General features: G+C 47.4%; 7 protein-coding genes across 7 annotated transcripts; 6 read left to right on the forward strand and 1 right to left on the reverse strand.

The window, feature by feature from the left end:
* Positions 1 to 429: 429 nt before the first annotated feature.
* BP5553_00011 (putative Glycogen debranching enzyme) lies at positions 430 to 5,200 on the forward strand (the record flags this gene model as incomplete). The annotated part of the gene is made up of 3 exons (XM_032008634.1): positions 430 to 650; positions 708 to 5,052; positions 5,114 to 5,200. The coding sequence occupies 3 exons, from the start codon at positions 430 to 432 to the stop codon at positions 5,198 to 5,200; spliced, it is 4,653 nt and encodes a 1,550-aa protein (XP_031872688.1).
* Positions 5,201 to 7,535: 2,335 nt separating this feature from the next.
* Positions 7,536 to 10,217, reverse strand: BP5553_00012 (DNA helicase; the record flags this gene model as incomplete). Its single annotated transcript, XM_032008635.1, has 5 exons — positions 7,536 to 7,628; positions 7,691 to 9,611; positions 9,661 to 9,794; positions 9,847 to 10,109; positions 10,169 to 10,217. The coding sequence occupies 5 exons, from the start codon at positions 10,215 to 10,217 to the stop codon at positions 7,536 to 7,538; spliced, it is 2,460 nt and encodes an 819-aa protein (XP_031872689.1).
* A 456-nt stretch (positions 10,218 to 10,673) lies between these two features.
* BP5553_00013 (putative peroxin-1) lies at positions 10,674 to 14,490 on the forward strand (the record flags this gene model as incomplete). Its single annotated transcript, XM_032008636.1, has 2 exons — positions 10,674 to 10,799; positions 10,858 to 14,490. 2 exons carry the CDS (start codon positions 10,674 to 10,676, stop codon positions 14,488 to 14,490), a joined length of 3,759 nt encoding a protein of 1,252 aa, XP_031872690.1.
* Positions 14,491 to 15,861: 1,371 nt separating this feature from the next.
* Positions 15,862 to 16,999, forward strand: BP5553_00014 (uncharacterized protein; the record flags this gene model as incomplete). Its single annotated transcript, XM_032008637.1, has 2 exons — positions 15,862 to 16,161; positions 16,223 to 16,999. The coding sequence occupies 2 exons, from the start codon at positions 15,862 to 15,864 to the stop codon at positions 16,997 to 16,999; spliced, it is 1,077 nt and encodes a 358-aa protein (XP_031872691.1).
* An 879-nt stretch (positions 17,000 to 17,878) lies between these two features.
* BP5553_00015 (uncharacterized protein) lies at positions 17,879 to 18,718 on the forward strand (the record flags this gene model as incomplete). Its single annotated transcript, XM_032008638.1, has 2 exons — positions 17,879 to 17,996; positions 18,258 to 18,718. 2 exons carry the CDS (start codon positions 17,879 to 17,881, stop codon positions 18,716 to 18,718), a joined length of 579 nt encoding a protein of 192 aa, XP_031872692.1.
* A 458-nt stretch (positions 18,719 to 19,176) lies between these two features.
* On the forward strand, positions 19,177 to 19,881 carry BP5553_00016 (uncharacterized protein; the record flags this gene model as incomplete). The annotated part of the gene is made up of 1 exon (XM_032008639.1): positions 19,177 to 19,881. The coding sequence occupies one exon, from the start codon at positions 19,177 to 19,179 to the stop codon at positions 19,879 to 19,881; it is 705 nt and encodes a 234-aa protein (XP_031872693.1).
* A 1,396-nt stretch (positions 19,882 to 21,277) lies between these two features.
* On the forward strand, positions 21,278 to 21,907 carry BP5553_00017 (NTF2-like protein; the record flags this gene model as incomplete). Its single annotated transcript, XM_032008640.1, has 3 exons — positions 21,278 to 21,441; positions 21,544 to 21,673; positions 21,779 to 21,907. 3 exons carry the CDS (start codon positions 21,278 to 21,280, stop codon positions 21,905 to 21,907), a joined length of 423 nt encoding a protein of 140 aa, XP_031872694.1.
* Between the last annotated feature and the right edge of the window lie 162 nt (positions 21,908 to 22,069).

The raw sequence follows: 22,069 nt of genomic DNA on the forward strand, positions 1-22,069 counted from the left end.
TACTTGTTCTGCTGAACATGACGTAGTGTGTCTGTGGCTCAACCCCACGCTCCAGCCTGACTGCTCTGCAAGGACCTGAAGCTTATCACGCTTTTTTGCGTCGTACAAGGTACCTTACCTTTCACCGTCACCGTCACCGTCACTGTCGCTGTGTTCTTGGATTTCCCGGTATGTTTGTGCTCCGTACCTGTTGATCTACTGCTCCGACTCCTTGCCTACCTACCTAGGTACCTAGGTAGGTATTCTATATTGCCCCTCCATGTACTCCAAAATTCCCCTTTCCTACCCCTATCGCCCGCCCACTCTCTGAACATTTCCACCTCTATGCTCATTGCTATCGTCATTTCCTAGCTCCTCAGGCAGCATAAGCTAGAACCCCCCAGAGAAGCAACTTGTTGACACGGTAGCTGACTACGACCCCCCAAGACCATGGTGCCCGACGAAGTATATCTACTTCCATTGAAGGACGATGGAAGCCCCGATGTGTCCGACAAACACCAGTACATCTACCTTACTCCAAAAACTTCCGCTCCAATTATCGTACGGTTCCAGATCGAGGGCACATCGTCAATATGTAGGCACGGCAGGTTGTGGGTGAACATCCCAGAGGAGGGTGCAGAGTTTCGGAGAGACAATTTCCGGGCGTTTAAGTAGGATATCACATGGAGATACCCCCTCTTGGGGCCCTGCAGACTGACACGGAATAGGCTTGAGCCAGATTTCAATCGAACGATTGAAATTTCGATTCCCATTCACGGCGCCGGTGCATTTGCGTTCTATACGACCTATCACTCCCTCCCCGACCTGTCCGAAACCACCATTGCCCCGAGTACAACTTCGCGCACTCCCACATATTACATCGATATTGCCCCTCGACTGACCTTGGGGGGAACGCAGATGCCATTGCCGGCGGTGTCAGTATTCTCCCTAATCTCAAAATTTATGGGGAAATACCCCGCAGACTGGGAGAAACATTTGCGAGGTATCGATGAGAGAGGGTATAACATGGTTCATTTTACACCATTGCAGCAACGCGGAGAGTCAAATTCCCCCTACAGTATATACGATCAACTAAAGTGGGACCCGGAATGCTTCCCCAATGGCGAGGCTGACATTAAAAAGTTAATTGATAGCATGGAAAACAAATACAACTTATTAGCGCTCACGGACGTTGTTTTTAACCATACGGCAAATAATAGCAAATGGCTACACGAACACCCAGAAGCTGGTTATAATGTTTCGACTGCACCGTGGTTACGGTCGGCATTAGAGTTGGACACCGAACTGCTCGAATTTAGCAAGAATATGGCCAAATACGATCTACCTACAACGTTGACATCCGTAGATGACCTCTTGAAAATTATGGACAGCATCAAGGAGAAAGTGATTGCAAAACTTCGACTCTGGGAATTCTATGTCGTTCATGCCGAGCGTAACGCCGATGCCGCCATCGAGGCCTGGGCGACAGGCGATATATCATTTCCCAAGGATGGTTTCGGGGACCCCAACAATGGTGGGCTTGAAGCCATAAAAAGCGCCGGTCCGGCGGAACAGGCTCAATTGTTGATTAAGCACGGAATGCTCGACAATGACCGCCTTGGGGAGCGTTTCCGTCGAAAGGTCAACCCTCCTGTAGCAGCAGCCTTGCTTACGGCTATTTATGGCCGCTTTGAAGGGGATGACTCCGATTCTGCCGACCGAGCAGCCGCACGCAACCATTTCGTGAAGGTCCTGGACGAACTCAATCTTCCCTTGTACAGAGAATATGACGTCGACGTTGCCGAGCTCCTTCAGCAGGTATTCAATCGGGTCAAGTATGTCAGATTAGACGAGCATGGGCCAAAGCTTGGGCCTATCGACATGAAGAACCCTCTCATCGAATCCTATTTCACCCGCCTCCCCAAAAACTCTATTACTTCTAAACACAAGGAGGACGATCTTGCCTTGGTGAACAACGGCTGGATATGGGCTGCTAATGCTCTAGTTGACCACGCAGGTCCAAAGTCCCGGGCATATCTTCGTCGGGAGGTGATTGTTTGGGGCGACTGTGTAAAACTTCGCTATGGAAGTGGCCGAGAAGATAGTCCTTTCTTGTGGGACTTTATGGCGAGTTACGCTCGTCTGATGGCTAAGTATTTTACTGGCTTCCGGATAGATAATTGCCATTCAACCCCGATACATGTAGCCGAATTTTTGCTAGACGAAGCTAGGAGGGTCCGACCAAATCTTTTCATTGTCGCTGAACTGTTCACCGGGTCGGAGGAGACAGATTATATTTTTGTAAAGCGCCTTGGATTAAGCTCGTTGATCCGCGAAGCCATGCAAGCATGGGGAACAGGCGAACTCAGTCGGCTTGTGCATCAACATGGCGGTCGACCAATAGGCAGTTTCGAGGCCGATGAAGTCTCAGGGGCTGATTCAGAAAGCCTGGCGGGTAGTCAGCCTGCCAAGCGGGAGATTGTTCGTCAAATGAAATATACACCTGTGCATGCGCTCTTCATGGACTGCACGCATGATAACGAGCCACCTGCACAGAAGCGAGATGCGCGAGACACACTTCCAAACACTGCTCTTGTCAATATGTGTGCATCCTCTACCGGGAGTGTATTTGGTTATGATGAGATCTACCCTGAACTCATCGATCTTGTTGGAGAAACAAGATTATATTCTTCAATCTCATCCACTAAGCCTGTGGAGATTGGTGGTGGTGAAGGTGGTATTGGCGGGATCAAGAAACTCCTGAACCAAATCCACACTCTGATGGGTAAAGATGGGTATGATGAGACTCATATCCATCATGAGGATCAATATATCACTGTTCATCGTGTCCATCCAGAATCCCGGAAAGGGTATTTCCTTATTGCACACACGGCATTTCCTGGGTATGGAGACGGAAATGGCGAGCTCAGTCCAGTTCGTCTGACAGGTACCAAAGCTCGCCACGTGGGAAGTTGGATGCTTGAGGTTGATACTAGCGAGGAAGCCAAAAAGGCTGCCTCAGAAGATAAGAAGTTCTTGAGAGGCTTGCCAAGCAAGGTGTCCGATCTTCCAGGCGTTCGGTTGGAGATCAAGGAAAATGAGACCGTTATCACTATCCCAGATAAATTTCCACCGGGTAGCATCGCGTTATTTGAGACTTGGATACCCAGCGTAGACCATTCTTCTGGTCTTGATACATATGTCACTTCAGGGGCTAAGGCTGCTTTCTCGGAATTGGATCTTGTAGATCTTAATTTTGTGCTATACCGATGCGAGGCCGAAGAACTTGACTCCAGCGATGGCAAGAACGGTGTTTATGATATTCCAGAACATGGCAAACTCGTCTATGCTGGCTTGCAGGGTTGGTGGAGTGTAATGAAAGACGTTATTAGGAACAACAATTTGGCCCATCCTATTTGTCGACACTTACGGGATGGCCAATGGCCGTTGGATTATATGGTGGGACGTCTCGAGAGGATATCAGAGAGAGTTAATCATGAGCGGCTTTGCAAACCTGCTGAGTGGCTCAAAGAACGGTTTGCTGCGATTCGAAAAATTCCAAGCTTCCTACTGCCACGGTACTTTGGCCTGGTTCTACGGACTGCATACATGGCTGCCTGGGACCGTAGTCTAGAACTCATGAACGATAATGTTCAAAAAGGGCAGTGGTTCTTGCAAAGTCTCGCTATGGTCAGTCTGCAGCAGGTTGGATTTGTCAAATCCGCGTCTTTATATCCCAAAAAGGATGTCCCGTCATTGGCAGCCGGCCTCCCGCACTTCGCGGTTTCGTGGGCAAGATGCTGGGGTCGAGATGTTTTTATATCTGCCAGAGGTCTATTACTTGGCGCTGGCCGATACGCAGAATGTAGAGAGCATATTCTTGCATTTGCAAGTGTCATGAAACATGGGATGATCCCCAATCTTCTTAGCAGTGGCAGCAACCCTCGATATAACGCCCGAGATGCGATCTGGTTCATGCTGCAGACAATTCAAGACTACACCAAGATTGTTCCAAATGGCTTGGACATTCTCAAGGAAAAAATACCTCGGCGATTCCTCCCTTACGATGATACATACTTCGAGGTTGATGATCCAAGAGCGTACTCGAAATCATCAACTTTGGAAGACATTGTTCAAGAGGCTCTCCAACGACATGCCACCGGAATGTCGTTCCGAGAGGCTAATGCAGGCCCCGATTTGGATATGCAGATGAAGCCAGAAGGTTTCCAGCAAGATATCAAGGTTGACTGGAGTACCGGGATTATTTTCGGTGGCAACCAATATAACTGCGGGACTTGGATGGACAAGATGGGTGAGAGTGAGAAAGCTCACAACAAAGGCGTTCCCGGTACACCTCGTGATGGCGCAGCTATTGAGATCACAGGTCTCCATTATAGTACTCTGGTATGGCTGGCAAAATTGCACAAGGAGGGCAAATATAAGTATGCTGGCGTCAGTACCTCGGATCCGAATCGAGAGGTCATCACCTTCGGTGACTGGTCTGCTCTCATCAAACACAATTTCGAGCGTTGCTACTACATCCCAGTTGACTCCGATGATGATGATAGCTACGACGTCAATCCAAAGATCATCAATCGTCGCGGGGTCTATAAAGATCTGTATAAATCCGGCAAAGAATACGAGGACTATCAGCTACGTCCCAACTTCACCATCGCTATGGCAGTGGCGCCCGACATCTTCAATGACACCCACGCCCTTCATGCCCTAACTGTCGCGGACAAAGTTCTCCGTGGTCCCACAGGAATGGCGACCCTTGATCCCTCAGATCTTAATTACCACCCCTACTACATCAACTCCGATGATAGCGACAACTTCAGCACGAGCAAAGGAAGAAATTACCACCAAGGTCCAGAGTGGTTGTGGCCCACGGGTTTCTTCCTCAGAGCCCTACTGAAGTTTGACTTGAAGAGATGCGATGACCCGGGGCAGAAGACCGAGGCATTTCAACAGATCACAAAGAGGTTGATAGGGTGTAAGGAAGCCATTAAGGAGAGTCCTTGGGCGGGGCTGACGGAGTTGACGAATAAGAATGGGGAGGTTTGTGGGGATTCGGTGAGTTCTTGCCTTTTTGCTTTCGTAGGGGGCGTGTGCTAATATTTTGATGTGATTCTAGTCGCCGACACAGGCTTGGAGCGCTGGCTGCTTGATCGATTTGTACCATGATGCCGCACAGTATGACGTCTCACAATTATCGTCGTGAGCCTGCTTGGGTGCTTGTACCTTCGAAGCATTTAATAGACCACTCCACCGTTCTCTACTCGCTCATCGACCGGGTATTGATGACTGATGCCTGAAAACCGAAAAGAGATGGAATAGTAATGGATGACCGTCATGAGTAATAGAGATCGTTGTATGGAAATGAGTAGATGGGTATGAGCTCGGGCGTCGATAGCAATAAGAATTCCTCGCACCAACTACCAGGTTACCGATACTATGTTTCCTCCATATGCCTATTTTATCTTTCCTTGACGCTTTCCTCCCAAGCTTTGAAGCACTAGTTTAGAGGAGTGGAATGAATCTCCCCAGCTAGGCCCAATTGTCTCCATCTTGTGTTAATCGCAAGTGTAACAAACCCGCATTTCGTCTCTCATTCTCCAGCCACCATGTTACTCCATGCCCATAACCTACGCTAGTTGTAGGCTCCAACGTGTGCTCGACCTCTAATTCGCCCCTTTAGGAGTTTATACAATCCCATAGGGGCCAGGAGAAGGGCATGCATCTCACGTCCTGCTGTAATAATTTCATTCTGTCAAGGCTTGGGAGGCACGTCTATGTCTTCGCGCTCAGATTTATAGATCACAGGTGGAGCTCTGGTGTTTTTAACTTGCTAGTGCCGGAGAGGAATAAGTAGATGGGTTTGAAAATTCGATGTCGAGTTTATGTAGTGCTGTCAATGTATAGTTTATTGTCAACTATGGAAGTGCTGTCAACTTTGTAAATGTTGTCATTGCCTATAATATAATCATTACATCCCTAGTCTTATAATAAGTTTCGCTGTCCGTCTAAGATGCCTAATAGGACTGTGGACAATTTCTGTCCACGGGATAAGCCTTCGCTCGTTGCTATGGTGCATAAATTCGATGTGCATAGAAAATATGTTATCTATGTAGAGGTTGTCACTGATATGATGTTCGTTCTCGGACGACCTAAGAAAAAAGGGGAGCAATTTGCGATACTACTCGCTCTGTGTTTGGCCATTTAGAAAGATGTAATGCCAACTCGGCCTTTGCAGTTTGTTGAATTCACAGAAAGACATGCTCCCGGCAGTACCGCGATAATGGGGTGCGGTTTTGATTTTTTTATAAATCGAACTTGAATATTATGTTTTCGGCTAAATTTATAAAGTTTATTCAGAATATTAAAGACAAGTTGGCCTCTCCTTGAACTCTGTCAATTATCAGCCGAAAAATATTACTAAGATGAAACCGATATTGCCATTGAATGGCCGTGGAGAACTATGCCTCGTCACCTGTTGCAGCAACGACCGCCGGCTTCACCTTCAACCTCAATCCACTACAGCCTCACCGCCTAAGCGCCACAATACCGTATAAAAAAGAATAGACAAAACTCGGGTAACAGAATTGGTCTTCTGGTCTAGCTGTTTCCCAGCCTCCCTTATCAAATGATCGCTAACAAACTCCATAACAGACTTGCCAGAAGATTACCAGACGAAATCCTAACAATATAGGACAAAAGTGGAGTTGGGTCGAGACCACTAACCAAAACAGCGTATTACTCCAGGACTCTGCGATTGCAGGGTCAATAAACGACACAGGAACGACACAGGAGTGGCACAGACTTGCCACGGGCTTTTAGAAGAAATACTAACAATATAGGAAAAAAGTGGAGTTGGGTCGGGAACACCATCCAAAGCAGCCCACTGGCAGTACTCTCGGGTTGGGCGTATAACGCCCGGCCCTACAAGAACATATAAATGACGCAAGAAGCAGGACCCCAGGTAAGTACGAATCTCCTCTAAACAGTAAGACCACAAGACCAAAAATTCTTTTTTGTAAATGTCATTTTTAAATCGTACGAGTTATACGGGCATTAGCCCTGAAGCGAGGTAAGGAAAATAGGGATATGTTTATTATATCCTTCAAACCTGTAGCTAGCGAATAGGCTTGGTTTATGCGGACTTGGCTTTTGGAGTTGTGGTTGTTGCGAAGTCACGTGCAACCACCCCCCTTTTATTCGGTTAACCATCGTAGGGTGCCATTAATAGGAGAGTATGTATGGTAGTGGAATATAAGATTAGTAGTGTATGGTGGAGATAATACTAAAGAACTTGAGATATTATTACGACGGGCAAGTCGGCCAAGCTACTACCTGTTTAACCACATAAAGTGTACGTAGTACTACGGGCACGATCAATCTAGATCTTCCTATTCGGTAATATGTAGAGTAATATGACTTGAAAAATAGCAGTAGTTCTATTAGCGCACTCTACTCTCACAGCGGTATCAACAGGTACGCCATTCTGATAGAAAATAAATCCCCGTAACGCCGGCATCATCCATGTCCATTGATCGTTTTTACTCCATCTCAAACTCAGCGTCCCGGGCCAGATGCGCCGCCTCTGAGACGATGAAAATAAGTCTTGTACCATTACCTGCCGTTTGCCAGATCTGATTTCCGCGTTAGCACTAGTTAAAGGAATGTGGATCGTGGGGCGGGTTAGGGGACGTACATCGAGATTGGTATACTCCAAAACGGCTGTCTGCCACTGATCCTTGGTAAAGCCTTTGGCAATAACCCGATATTCCACCTTCTTCATACTCAATTCCATACCTAGCGTTTCATCGTCGTCGTCTGCATCATCCGGTCGGCACTGCCCTGCTTCGGCTAGGGCACGCACCATATTGTAAATACGCGAGCTGGGGGACATATCTCTTCTATATCCATCCTGGTCCTGGTACAAACTTTCTTTGCTTGCCTCGATGAGGCGTAGAGCTTCATCTACATCATCTTGGACTACTTCCTCGCTGAATCGAAGACGTGCTAGGGCCTGCGACAGACGGAGAACACCAAGAAGTGTACGCGGCGAAGTATGAGCGAATTGCTTCTTATTTTTCTCATCTCGCGATTGCTGTTCACGCATCTTGACATATGCTTTAACCATATATTCCGAGACTGACGTCGGGACGATCGGTCGGAAGGTTCGGGCTTGGGCGACGTATTGGCGAACTTCGTGGGGGGTGAAGACAAGACCATCCGTGTCTGGGTGCCTGTTATTCATGTGGACATATGTGACATGGCGGGCGAGGAGAGCATCTGTATCTCTAGAGGGAGTATCGAGAATGAGGAAAAGAACATCGAAACGGGAAAGAAGGGCAGCGGGCAGGTTAATATTCTCGACTGGAGAGATGCGAGGATTGTAGCGGCCATAAAGTGGATTTGCTGCTGCGAGGATCGAGGTTCGTGCATTCAAAGTTGTAGAGATTCCAGCCTTGGAGATGGAAATGGTTTGTTGTTCCATGACCTCGTGGATGGCGGTTCTGTCGCTGTCGTCCATCTTATCAAACTCATCAATACAGCAGATTCCATTATCAGCGAGGACCAAAGCACCACCTTCCAAGATCATCTCATCGGTAACGGGGTCTTTCATCACGGCCGCAGTTAGACCAACGCCGCTGCTACCTCGACCAGTCGTATATACCCCTCGCGGGGCCACCTTTGTGATATATTTCAACAGTTGGGATTTGGCCACTCCAGGATCACCCATCAAACAGACGTTTATATCTCCCCTGATTCGCATGCCGTCGCCCATAACCTTGGTCACGCCACCGACAAGCAGCAATAGAAGGGCTTTCTTTACGTCCAAATGGCCATAAATTTCAGGCGCAATCGACTTGGCTAGTGTCTCATAGATGTTGCCTGATGAAAGTTGTTGTTCAATGCGATTGAAAACTCGACTGTCCATTGCCAAATCTTCGTAAGCTTTCTTGTGCTGGGTTATGTGTTGCGCTTCCAGATACGTATCTGTTAGTAGTCCAGCCCGGATTGCCTTGAATCCAGTATATGGCGTAGGTAGGAAGATACCCGCTACATCCACAACATCCCCTGGGTTAATCCGACGGACGAGAGCACCATGACAGAGAATGGTCAACATCCTAGGAATATGGCCCACTGGAACCTGCTCGGCCATCTCCTGGATCTTCACTTCCTGGAATGGTTGAAATTTTGATGCTCGTGTAGAGTGGACTAGCTGACCTTTGGTCTGGTTGGTTGTGCAGTCCTGCGAGGGACATTCAACAAGTGGCCCGAACGTCTTGGAGTTAACGGGCTGGAAAATTTCACATCCACAGCGTTCGCAAGTATATGCATTCACTTCCACTGTGGGCTTGACATCTGAGACTCTGGTGGTAATTCCCCGCACCGTGATTAGGTGGCCGAGGTGCTCTCCCCGCACTTGTCGCACTGCCAATGCCTTCAAGGGTTCACCCTCGCTGGTGCGGGGCTTGAAATTGAGCGTATATCTCCGTGTCAATTCAGCTGGGAACAATTCAGGCTCCACTGTAAGATCCGTCTGGTCGGCTGCGGCGCGCATCAGGGCATTATTGCGGGCAGTTCGCTGTGTCATGAGGGTATCAAGGACATCATCTTTATAGCTATATATCCAATTAGAGTGGTTTCGGCGTAATGCAGAAAGCGTCTTACTTAATATCTCTCGTGGGTTCGGGCATGATTGCATCTACTGCTTTCGCCATGATATCGAGATAATGCTTAGCGTTGGTCTCGATGGACTCAATTAGCTTCATTGGGGTTCCGTTCGCTTCTAATTGCTGGTCGGCCTGTGTGGAATTAGGTTAATTCCGTCCCAGAAATACTGTTGGACAGGCCTACCTTTGCAACATCATCTAAGTCGATCGTGATCTCGTCCTCATATCTGTCTGCGACCTTCTGCAATAAATCCAGGTATTTCAATTTAGGCATCTTTGATTGGGAACTTGTTTGCCGGCGCGCATTTTGTCCTTGGACATCGTCGTCATCCATAAAGTCATACTCGTCGCTCAAATCATCTTGATCAATATTCATCCCCCCCAGCGCATGGGTAATTGCAGAGGTTGGAGTCGTTTTGAATGTCTGAAGGAAGTCCTCGAATGCCTCTGTCGAAATCAAAATGATCAGCTATATGCGCAACTCGGCACTATCAAGCATGACATACTCTGATGTTCCTCATAATTGACAGGTGCTCTGAATTGTAGGAGCGCCATCTTGCGCAAATCTCTAGAGTTCGTTTCTTGAATAGGTATCCGGATTTGAAGATGGATGAGGATGTACTGAGCACAATATCCGACAATTGCGGATGATGATCTTCTGTCGGATAGCTGAACGTGAGCGTTGTCGTCGTTGTTGGGCTGGCTGTCGCAAGAAGAATTGCGATCTTGATCGTAAGCAAATGGCTGGTAAGGAAATGGAGGGCGGTTGTCAAGTCGCGTTCGACGCGCCAACAGTGTTCGAAACCGCGAACTTTCGCGTCGAAACTCAATGCCGGGGGCAAGTTTAGCCGCAGTTAAGCCGCAACCATCCCGTGCACCTCGCCGCTTTCTTTGCCGAGGCTCAAGGCAAGCTCAAGGCATTGGCAAATGTGCGATTCAGAGTTGCTCCATACAACAACACAAAAGTATAGAGCTGTTGGTTCTTGATATACGTATACTGCTTTGGCTGCCATGGCTCCAGATTCCAAGAGACGCAATGGCCAGGGCACATCCGCAGAAATCTCCCTGGTTCATTTGAAGAACTGCTTGGTCAACCTCCCGGCGTCGTTGTGCTCGTTGCTAGTCAATGTCAACACAGTAAGTCTTGTAGCCTATGTGCTCTATCCGACTGGGTCCTAACGATTTAATGTTATAGCCGGCCCAAAATGTTGTCATAGAGTTGAATTACCGCGTGCCGGCTACTGCAGGCGCGAATCAAGCCAACGGGGCACCCGCCACAAAATCGGTATACGTGGGATGGACGGGCATGCAGAGCAAGCGCAAGCTCGCTCCCATAGTCAGCAGAGATGGCATAAGTGGCACACGAGGGAATGCAAGCCGGGAACAGGAAGTGCCTCTCGTCGAGATAGATGCGGCCTTTGCGCGAACTCTGCGGTTAACAGACGGACAAAAAGTAACGGCAAGCGTGCACATGGATCCGCCCATCGCCCACACCGTCCATATAGAGCCTTTGACCCCAGATGATTGGGAAATCATCGAACTACATGCTAGTTATCTGGAGCTCAATCTTATCTCACAAATTCGGGCTTTGCCCAACCCGAGTTATACGGCAACGTCAGGGCAAACGCCGGCACCCCACCCACTTACCCTTCATTTGTCTCCGACATCGACCGCGAACATCACGATTACGTCTTTGGTTCCAGCTCCACCGTCGAGTTCCCCCTTTGCAAAATTGGGGCCTAATGCCGAGGTTATTGTTGCACCTAAGACTAGGTCGAAACAACGACGCTCTTCGGGAGAAAGCCGCAGCGTCACTTCAAAGAAAAGTGCTGGTGCTAGGAGTGGTGCAAGCACGGTGCGGCGGAAAAGCGGCATTGAAGAAGCCCGACCAGCCATGTTCTTTAGAGGGCTATCCAGAGATATTTGTAAAGATTGGTTCGACGAGGGCAAGGATGCCGAAGACCAAGGACTGAGGGTATGGGTGGACCGAGATGTCCTGCTCTCTAAGGCATTGAAAGGTGTTTCATGGGTATGTGTCACTGTGGTCAAACCTCCAAGCTTAGAGCCCCCTATCGACCCACAGCGGGCACAGCAGGAGGCTGAGACTCTGCGGGATGTGGGCAAGATAGCCTCGAAGGTGGTGGCGAGGTTATTGCCATGGGATGACCCCCCAGATAGTCAGCACGTTGCACTATCATCTGCGCTCTGTGCATCTATGTCCTGCGAGGGCTTGGTTGGCGGTGTGGTAAAACTTGAGCCTGCCCCTTTACAAGCGGAAAAATCAGTCGACAAGCCGGCGCCAAAGAGGCCCGAAGACTCTACTCAACTTGCCCCCAAACCCAATGTTCAGATCGTCAAGGTGTATTCTTTTGCTGTAAGCACGGCTAAGGCTTCCGAAGGCCTCAAATTCGGCGGTGAAACCAACGCTGAACGGGAAGAAGCCTCAAAGCGACTTTTGAAAATATACGGCAAACAGGGAGACTCCGGTGGCTTTTTTGATGGCCCACTGACTTCTGGTATGATTCTGGGGCCACCCCCATCCCCAATATCCGGGTGGGAGGGGGGAATTATTCGATTTGATCATCGAACATCGGAGTCTACAAACAAAACTTGCTCTTGGTTCATGGGCTCCGAACGGAAATTTACTATTGAAGTCCAGCCTGCTGTACCAAAACCTTTATCCCTCTCGGGCGGCTCCCTTGGCGATCCCCTTCCACCAACCGCTCCCACACTTGTTGGGATTGACAACCTCATCACCCAACTGCAATTGCACCTCTCGCATATGTCCTCCGTTTTGCTCACAGGAGCTCTTGGCTCCGGTAAAAGCTCCTTGGCATATCTCCTTGCACATCGACTCCGGGCCAATACCCTATTTCATACTACATATTTCTCTTGCCGAAATCTTGTCAACCACGAAACCCAAGTTTCTGCAATCAAAGAAACCTTTACCAGACTGTTTATGGATGCATCTTGGGGTGCCCGACTTGGTGGCAAATCTCTTCTGATTTTGGATGATCTTGACAAGCTTTGTCCTGCTGAGACAGAACTCGAAGTTGGAAATGACAACGGTCGTAGCCGCCAGATCAGCGAAGGTGTTTGCAGCTTGGTACAGCAATACTGCCAAAGAGATAGCGGAGTGGTTCTCCTAGCCACGGCACAAGCAAAAGAATCGTTGCACAACGTTGTCGTTGGTGGGCATGTTGTGCGCGAGATTGTGAGTTTGAAAGCTCCTAATAAGGAGGCTAGAAGGAGGGTAATGGAGATGATCGTCCGACAGAATGCAACTGATCCAGATCCAAGTGGGCCTAAATCACCAATTGGCAGCCGTCCGACCACAGCAGATGGCAGCGCAAGTGAAGAGGACGGTGGATGGATGGTTGGATCAAGCGTGCCCAGCAGGGCTAGTTCAAAGAGCCAAGCACCTGGATTTGTGATATCTCCTGATCTTGATTTTCTTGATCTGGCCGGCGAAACGGACGGATATATGCCTGGTGATTTGGTGCTACTTGTTGGTCGCGCTCGAAGCGAATCTTTAATACGATCAGTCTCTCAATCTCCAAAGGATTCTAAAACTGTGTCCATCTACCTTACCCGAGGAGACTTCGATAGCGCACTAAAAGGATTTACACCTGCCTCACTTCGAAACGTCACACTCCAGACTAGCACCACGACGTTTGCATCTATTGGCGGATTGCACGAAACGCGTAAGATCCTTCTTGAGACACTCCAGTATCCTACCACATACGCTCCTATATTCGCTCAATGCCCTCTTCGATTGCGTTCTGGCCTCCTTCTTTACGGCTATCCTGGATGCGGCAAAACTATGCTAGCCTCTGCCGTGGCAGGGGAATGTGGCTTAAACTTCATTTCCGTTAAAGGACCTGAAATTCTTAATAAGTATATCGGTGCTTCGGAGAAATCAGTTCGAGATCTCTTCGACCGTGCTGAGGCTGCCAGACCCTGTGTCCTCTTCTTTGATGAATTCGACTCAATCGCACCTAAACGAGGACATGATTCAACTGGTGTCACTGACCGCGTTGTGAACCAATTGCTCACCCAGATGGATGGTGCGGAGGGGTTATCCGGAGTATACGTGCTCGCTGCTACCTCACGACCTGACTTAATTGACCCGGCGCTGTTGCGCCCTGGTAGATTGGATAAGAGCCTTATTTGCGATCTCCCCAATCGTGAGGACAGAATCGACATCCTCCAAGCACTAGGGAAGAAGCTAAAGCTCAGCGAAGAAGTCATCGATGAGTTACCTGAAATTGCCAGTAGGACAGAAGGATATAGTGGTGCTGATCTTCAAGCTTTAATATACAACGCCCATCTGGAAGCTATCCACGATGTTCTTGGAGACCAAAACCACACTGAAGTCGGCACAAAAAGCACCAACGGCGTTAATGGAACTACCATGAGGAATAAAAACTTCGTACAATTCCGCTATGGAGAGGAAGAAGATCGCGCCGAAGCTGAAGCAAGGGAAAAAGGAGGTCACAACAAAAGCAAGCTCATTGCCGAGCGTGCCGCTATTTCCACAAAACTGGACGAGATAAAGGCGACGAAAAAACGAGCTAAGGCTGTCCAGCGAGGACAACTGGAAGGCAAAGGAAAGGAAAAAGATCACAGAGAGGAGAAGGAGCAGCAGGAGGTGGTGATTGCATGGAAACATATCGAGAAGAGCATTCAGACTACTAGGGCAAGCATTAGTGCCCAGGACAGGGCAAGGCTAGCTGCTATTTATAACGAGTTTGTGGTGGGGAGAAATGGCGAGATGAAGAATGGGGAGGGGACGAGGGATGTTGGTGGGAGGACGACTCTTATGTGATATGGAATTAAATGTGTGGAGCCTTGACTCACTTATACGTATTGAATGGCTTAAATGTATAAAACGGATGTTAAGTAAATAGGAGATTCAGGTTAGCACAGAATACAAGGGTCTCAGGATGCCATCGGGATGCAATTGCAAATTGAACGGCATGTATCTTTCTTTAGTCGTAGAGTTTTCGTTATCTGCCAGCTACTTACCCAGATAGCGGGGTATAGTTATTTGTTTAGATAATGTTGGCGTACACATAGGGGTAGGTAAAAGCGAGGGGGAAGGGGCTAAATTCTTGCTACGGAGTAAGTCAAGATTCCCGATAGCCAGTGAACGCCAGCTAGTTAGGCCCAAGACCAAATTCTTGGTGACCGGGCCCCTCAATTGCACTCAAATTTTGATAGTCGGAAACTAAAGTAGACACCCTAGTTCTTACCATCGCCATAGCTGGTACCTATAACACTGAGAAACTACCGTCATGAGAAAGCCAAAAGACGCTTGATTCCGAAGTATGAAAATGGAGGAAATGAAGCGCAGTTCTGTATCCCACCACGGCTACCTAAGACTATAGTTCCGTCGTAGAATACTAAAAGCCATTTTTTTTGAATACTAGCGGATCTCCATTCAATAATTCTGCCGCGATAGGGATCAAGTTTTGATAGCCGCTGGGGAAATGATTGTTAAAATCTATCCTGGAACTTGGAATGTCTTTCATGAATTTGAGGAGAGTGGATCCAAAGAAGTTGGGTTAGGCATGGCGGGATAGCAAGACCTTTATCTATCGATCCGAAGTTTATAAGAAGTTTGAGCATATTATTAATAGACGGCCGAATTCGACCAAGAAAGATCTCGGTTTTGCTTGAGCGGGGTCTCCAGGGGCAATGTTATGGCATTTGATCACCGAGCTATTGCCGCACGTCACCCTTCCTTCTCCAGGTGCCGTTCTCGTGTAAGTGCATATCCCGGCCGTGGTGTCCTCGATTTTGAATGGTCCAAGCTGGAATGGGACTCCATAAATATTGTCTTCGGTCGGTGAGCTGAAAACTGCTTGTTTATGTAATTCGACGAGTGGCTTAGTTACATTGAAGTTTTGAGATACTTGGTAAACATTCGTATGGTTGTTATTATCCGAAGCATAGTAATAATGCCAGATAAAGAGCATGTCGCAACTTCCCGCTGGTAGCGGGTCTGGACAATTTCCCATATTGTCTTTGGCGATTATTGTTTTGTTAGTGCAAGTGCATTGATCGGGATTGATGAAGCTAAGAATGACTATTAGTATAGGTTCGTATTACTAGACAACCCATGGCTTACTTTGGAAGGCAATAGACACCATTGCGCTCATTTGTAGCAGATGGAGTTGGCACAGATGACAGCGTTATGTTTGGTACTGTTACTGATAGAGATTGCGTGGATGGGATAATAGCAGATGTAGATGCTAAAGTTATCAAGCTCGTTGAAGACACTACCGACGAGGTTCCTTGGGCAGTTGAAGCTGTGGCTGACTTGTTCATGACCTGTAAGGGGATTAACCCGTCGGGTCCGAAGGCGAAAGGGAAACCAGAAGTGTTCGGAAATTCGCACGATGAAGTAGTAGCAGTATTCGTCACTGTGGCTGTGCAGCCAGAGACAGTCGTACACGTTGTTGAGCAACTCATGCTCGCTCCGGATGAGCAGTTAGTAAAACAGCGGAGAGTGCAAGACATATATTCCTGGACCGGGGCCTGAATTGTAAAATCAGCTAATTGAACATGACCGCCAAGGCTATATACTCTTGCCAACTCCGAAAAGTAGTAGCCCTACATCTTTGGCGGGACAAAAGATAATGCAGTGGCTATTTCCGATCAGCACACTTGTCCAGAAAATAGGGCAGATAGTTTACACTCACAACAAGAATGGTATGACAAGTTTTGGACCTGAACCCTTTTTTACCGTAACTATTGCATTGGTTGTTACTCCCGATATGCTAGAACTAACCACCGAAACAGTCGCAGGGCGTGGCGTGATGAATGGAAGAGGTAGAAGTTTGCCAGCCACAGGGGTAGTAGTAGTGCTTGTAGTTGGTATTGGGATTGGCGCCAGCCCTGTCCGCGAAACCTGTGACTTGGACGATATCAACAACGAGCTTGCCACACTTAGTGTTGCTACCATCCCGCTGCCCTGGGCCACCGACATTGTATTATTACCCGTACCATTGCTTGGCACCATTGATGAAAACGCCATTGGAGAAACAATTGGGAAATTTGAGGGTGTATTGAGTGCTTCCGACCCAACTCCACTTGCCCCAGTTAGAGCAGTAAATGTACTGCTCCTGTTATCTCTACCCAAAGTGGAAATTTTAGAGTCTGATATGCTTAATAGGGATAGGGAAAGTGTGGCGGGCATGAAAGGTTCAACAGCAGCCGTTCCAGAAGACGACACTGTTATCATAGTATCAGCGTGCGGTATACCAGTCTGTCCATCAACAAAGTTGGACTGGGTGCTATCTTGGCCTACAGAATGTCAGAAAGCAATCTAGGAGACTAGGACATCAAGATGGGGCTAGTACTTATGCCATAGTCGCATCTCCTTCTATCCGGCGAGAAGGCAGCGTTAACAGTCAATACCGAAGAGCATAAGAGCCACAAAAGTGAAGCCTTCATTTTATATTCTTCCTTAAAGCATGGGGGTATTTGCAGAATAAAATTAGGACCAAACAGCAACTAGGATTGAACGTGAGGATTTAGTTAAAGGTGCTGAAGGTGCTGAAGGTGTGCGAGGTGCAAGAAAGCAAAGCCTATGACATACCCCCAATATCAACGCTGGGAAAAATCTGATTAAAAATAGGTAAATTCACCTGGAGGTCTGGTCACTATTTTGTTGACCTCGTGGAGGCTCATTGAGACGTAGTTTGTGCAGTTTATGCAACTACAGATCCCCAGAGGGCCAGCACAATCTCTTACTTCTTTTGAGACACCCCGACATGTTGGCAATCCTACGTCTCCACAGCCTCCGTTGGTATTCATTCTATTTTTGTTCATCTGGCGTAGTTATACTCAGTGATGCCCGCCGGCGGATCTTCATACTTCAGCCACTTGTTCATCCGTCGAGAGGGGTGAAATCATCTAGACGCCACCAACCTCCCTAATTTGCCTTGCATAATGGCAAACAGCGGGACGCAGCGACAATATATCGGCCGTGTTGGCATCCCGTACCTAGGCGCTATGCAGTATATTTGGCGTTGTAATCATCCTGTGGCGGACTTTCGTCCATAATTGAAGACAAAGGTACAATGATTCGCCAATCCTGCCTGTCAGGCTTTCCAACCAACTCGGCCACAAACCCCGCGCTGCTCGACATCTATTTATCAAACACCTCAAAAAGAGCCACCAACTACAAAGGATTCAAAGGATCAATAATGGGTGCGGCGAATCCCCAAAAGGCCGTATCAGCGCCACTCATGGCTGCTTGTGCTACCGGAGATATACCAACATTGAGCGCTCTCCTAAGCGCCCAGCAGGTTTCCCAGCAGGACAGTGATGCAACCATATTCCTTCTGCTCAGGGAAGCAACAGCGAAGAAACACTAGGCACTTGTTGAGTTCCTGCTTCAGCAGGCCACAAATATTGATTTTCCCGAAGATTTGCTATTGTCCGCTGTCATGGCAGGGCTTAAAATCTACAAGATGTATCTAGCCAAGAATCCGAGTATTTTGAAGTATGAATGGCAAGGCCTGGGAGATGTAGTCTGCCTGGCTCTTACATGAAACGACGTGGAACTGTTGACTTATCTCCTAGAGACCTGTGGTGCCGACCCGGGAAGGTCATTCGGATCGACTAGATATTTTTACACCCTGCTGCCGCTGGAGTTTGCTGCATACTCATCCTCCGAGTCAAACGTTCGGCTGTTGTTGAAACATGGCGCCATTTTACGAGGTACTGGGGCTCTCCAACTTGCCGCTGGGTATGGAAAACCAAACATGGTGCGTGTGTTGGTTGAGGCTGGAGCGGATGTTAATGGAATGGTGGAAGCGACAACCCCATTGAATGCCAGATTCTCTCCAACTGAGCAGACTGCATTACACTATGCTGCGGAGAGGGGGTACAAGAGAGTGGTTCAATACTTGTTGGATAATGGCACGGATTCTAGCAAACTTGATACGAAGGGCAATACTGCGATGGAAAGGGCGAGGGCTATGGGCCATGATGGGATAGTTTCGTTGATCAACTCGCACGAGATTGGTTGTCTAGGGACTTAACACGCTCAATGTCAAGCTGTCGGTTATTTTCCTTCAAAGAATTCAGAAGAATAAATGAACATAAAAATGATATTACTATGTTTATTTCTACGTCATCCACCCAGTTACTCATTGGATTAAGCCTGAATTGCAGTGCAGTAAGTTGGCTATGCGTTGTGCCATGGCTGGCCTTGAGTTAGCATACTACTATAAATGTCCGGGGCTGTGTTCTTGGAGGAATAATCCTAAGAATTAACGGCCCTGTTGGAAATTGTTAGAAATGACTTGCTTGGAAAGGAATTATATAACGCTGGCTGAAGAGGCAGATGAAGTATCTTTAACCCTGCCTTGAAATTACACATTGCTTCCTCTGCCGTTAAAACTTTACTACAAATATATTGGATTCTGCAATCTTTCATAATCCGATCTCCAAAAGAATAATTCAACATCATCTTTAATCAACTGCCTCCTCATTCGACATGAAACCCTACTCGGCTCATTATTACTATACACGCAACCTTCTCAGTAGCCTTATTCAGCTTCTCGCTCTTGCTTTTGCCTTTCAGGATGTTTGTTCTGCATTAGCGATAGCAGTTTCTTCCGTGGGAGATGAAATTATAACTACCGCGACCCAACTAATTAACGGACGGGATGGTCTCGCTAAGAGACTTACGGTGCCGTCTGTGCCGTACATCCGCCAAAAGATTATTGCTGGAGGCCGCATGAACAATAAGGTGTCGATTTTCTGGAACGGGTTTCAACCTCCCTCTGACGGTTACGCTGCTGGACGAGCTTATAAAAGAGATGTGATTGGATGCGAACGGGGGGTTCTATACAATGAGGCACTTCCCGAACCAGATTGGGTCTACTTCCAATCTGTAAATGAGAACGGCCAGCCTGTGGATAATCAATATATGGAAAAGATTCAAGTCATGTCAGCAGTATTCGCACAGACGTCTAGTAGAAACGCTTATGTTTTAGTTGAGGACGGCAAAGTATTCGCTCCCGCTTCAACTTGGACTCTTTACGAATATCCGAACTTGACTGCTCCCGGTTCTGCTGTGACCGAGATATTTCTCGTGAGCTGGCCATCACAAACGCAGCAGAGTATCTGGCGACGGGGGGACCCACAACAAGGAGTATGGCCACCAATTGGTGTACCCTGGGACATTTTTGCGGTATAACCCAGAGAAGATTTGGGCCAGCGACTGGATGAGATGCTATAATGACTCTGTGGATTGGATGTTCAAGCTGGATATTCAGGGCCGACAGGCGGAAATGGGTTTTGGTGAGGTCACCTTTTGTATTATTATGACACTTTGGAGGAAAACGTCCTTCGAGATATCCCAGATCCGGGACGGAGAACCCCGAAGAACAGGGCCAGGGACAATCCCCACCGAATCATTCAGTTTTGAGGAGCCAAGGGGAAGATATGATTCGGACAGGTACCTAGAGTATGGATGCACGGCCATCGCCAGTTTGACTGGCCTTATGGAGTTATAACTCGCAAGACGTTTGTATAAAAAACTGAATATTATCATAGTTGTGAGCGAGCTCCTGCTTCAAGGTGAAATAGTAAGCGGTAGGAACACGAAGGTGGAACCAAAATCTGCTTTTTCGGGGAGCACAAAGAATTAGCAAGTAAAAGAACGGCAATTTTTCATCCAAGCTTTGCACAGTACCGGAATGATCGATATGCAAGATCATCGATGTAACTGTGCCTCTCCTGCACGAATCGGGGTTAACGGAGTCAAGAGAGAAATCCTGCATATCAACAATCCAAACGTCAAATAGCCTGCGCCGCAAATAATATACTCAATCTCCTCCAGAGACTTGCTTGGCTTAAATTCAATAATAATTTAGTTTTACTCTGTACTTAGTCTTATGCAACATTCGGATTTTACTCTCGGAGATAGCAAAATAGGAGGCGACGTCGGCTTTAGGTTTTCGCATTCTTCACCTCAAACCTCCGACCCCCAAAGAGGTTACTAGTTCCTGCACTTCGTGGGGGCAATGATATATTTTATTGGCCGAATGAGAGCTTACGGACATCAGGTGTTTCAAAAGTCGTATTAGGTGTGGAAAAATCTGCAGGTGTCAGGGGGAGCTCGCCGTAGCGTTTTGGGTTTAATCTTGCTTATGAGGATAGATTCAGATTATTGAATGGGCTTATTATAATTTGTTTTAGCAAGCTAGAAGCCTGTAGCCGTATAGCACAGGAAATATATAACAGAGAGAAGCCTCCACTATCTTTAGACTTCAGAAAATTTCACTGTATCTTCTAAAGAACTGTTCCTTTTCTTCAAGCCACAGCTAGCGTCCACAAAAAGCATTCATCTAACTTTATTAAAGCTGTGGGAACAATTACCAGTTATGATATACAGTTCTATTTGCTGGACCGAGCAAATATTCATGATATTGTCACTAAAATGGTGTGCTCCCATTCCCATACCCCGTCCCTTACGATGTTAACTATTTTTTCCGGATGAGGATCACTTCCCATTTCCCTCTTCCATCCAAGCAAAACTTGAAACATTTGAGCGCGAGACTAACCGTATTGATCAGACCCTCTACCTCGACATGAAGAAATATTCCCAATTAGCGGAAGAAGCATTTGCAGAGGAAGTAACAATTGATTATACATCATTATTTGGTGGAGAACCTTATCAGATTAGCGGCGCGAAGCAAGTCGAGATGTGGCGAGAGCAGATGGAGGGCTTGGATTCCTGGCAGCATATTACTACGTATGTAATTGTTATCCGTGCTGACTCTCATTGTGAGAGTGTGAAATATTTAGCAGAAGCAGAATCAGGTAGACGCTGATACTTGTGCTTTCTGAGAAATAGGAGCGTATTGATTGATCTCCCTCAGCCAGGAGCGGCCAGCAAGACCCCTCAAACTGCACAGGTTATTGCGAACTGCATTGTCAATTTAAAGAGGGCATCTGCGAAGGGAGATTCAGAAATTAGGAACGGAGTACGTCTGGTTTCTTTGTGGATTTCTTGATCTACCTAATTAGCCTTTTGATTTGGGATTTGGCCTGTTGGATTGTGGCCAAGAGCGACGCTGATTATATTATAGGGGAGATATGAGTTCGAGGTTGTGAGAACTGATAATGATGGGAATCCGTGGAGGATCTCGATGCTGAAGGCGGATCTGGTATGGTTTAGTGGAAATTCTGATGTTATGGGAGGACTTGGGAAGAAGTGAGTAGCTAATGTGTATGGCAAAGGGGAAACTATGGATGGAGTAGCGTACCATGCAGTTTTCATGATTTTCCGAAAGGGAAGATTAAGTGGTAGGACTAACAAAACCTCCCTATATATATATATATCTATATTAAATAGTCATCTTAATTTATCTACCCGATAA

Source organism: Venustampulla echinocandica (genome assembly GCF_003357145.1).
Source record: "Venustampulla echinocandica strain BP 5553 chromosome Unknown scaffold_0, whole genome shotgun sequence".
Lineage (NCBI taxonomy): Eukaryota > Fungi > Ascomycota > Leotiomycetes > Helotiales > Pleuroascaceae > Venustampulla > Venustampulla echinocandica.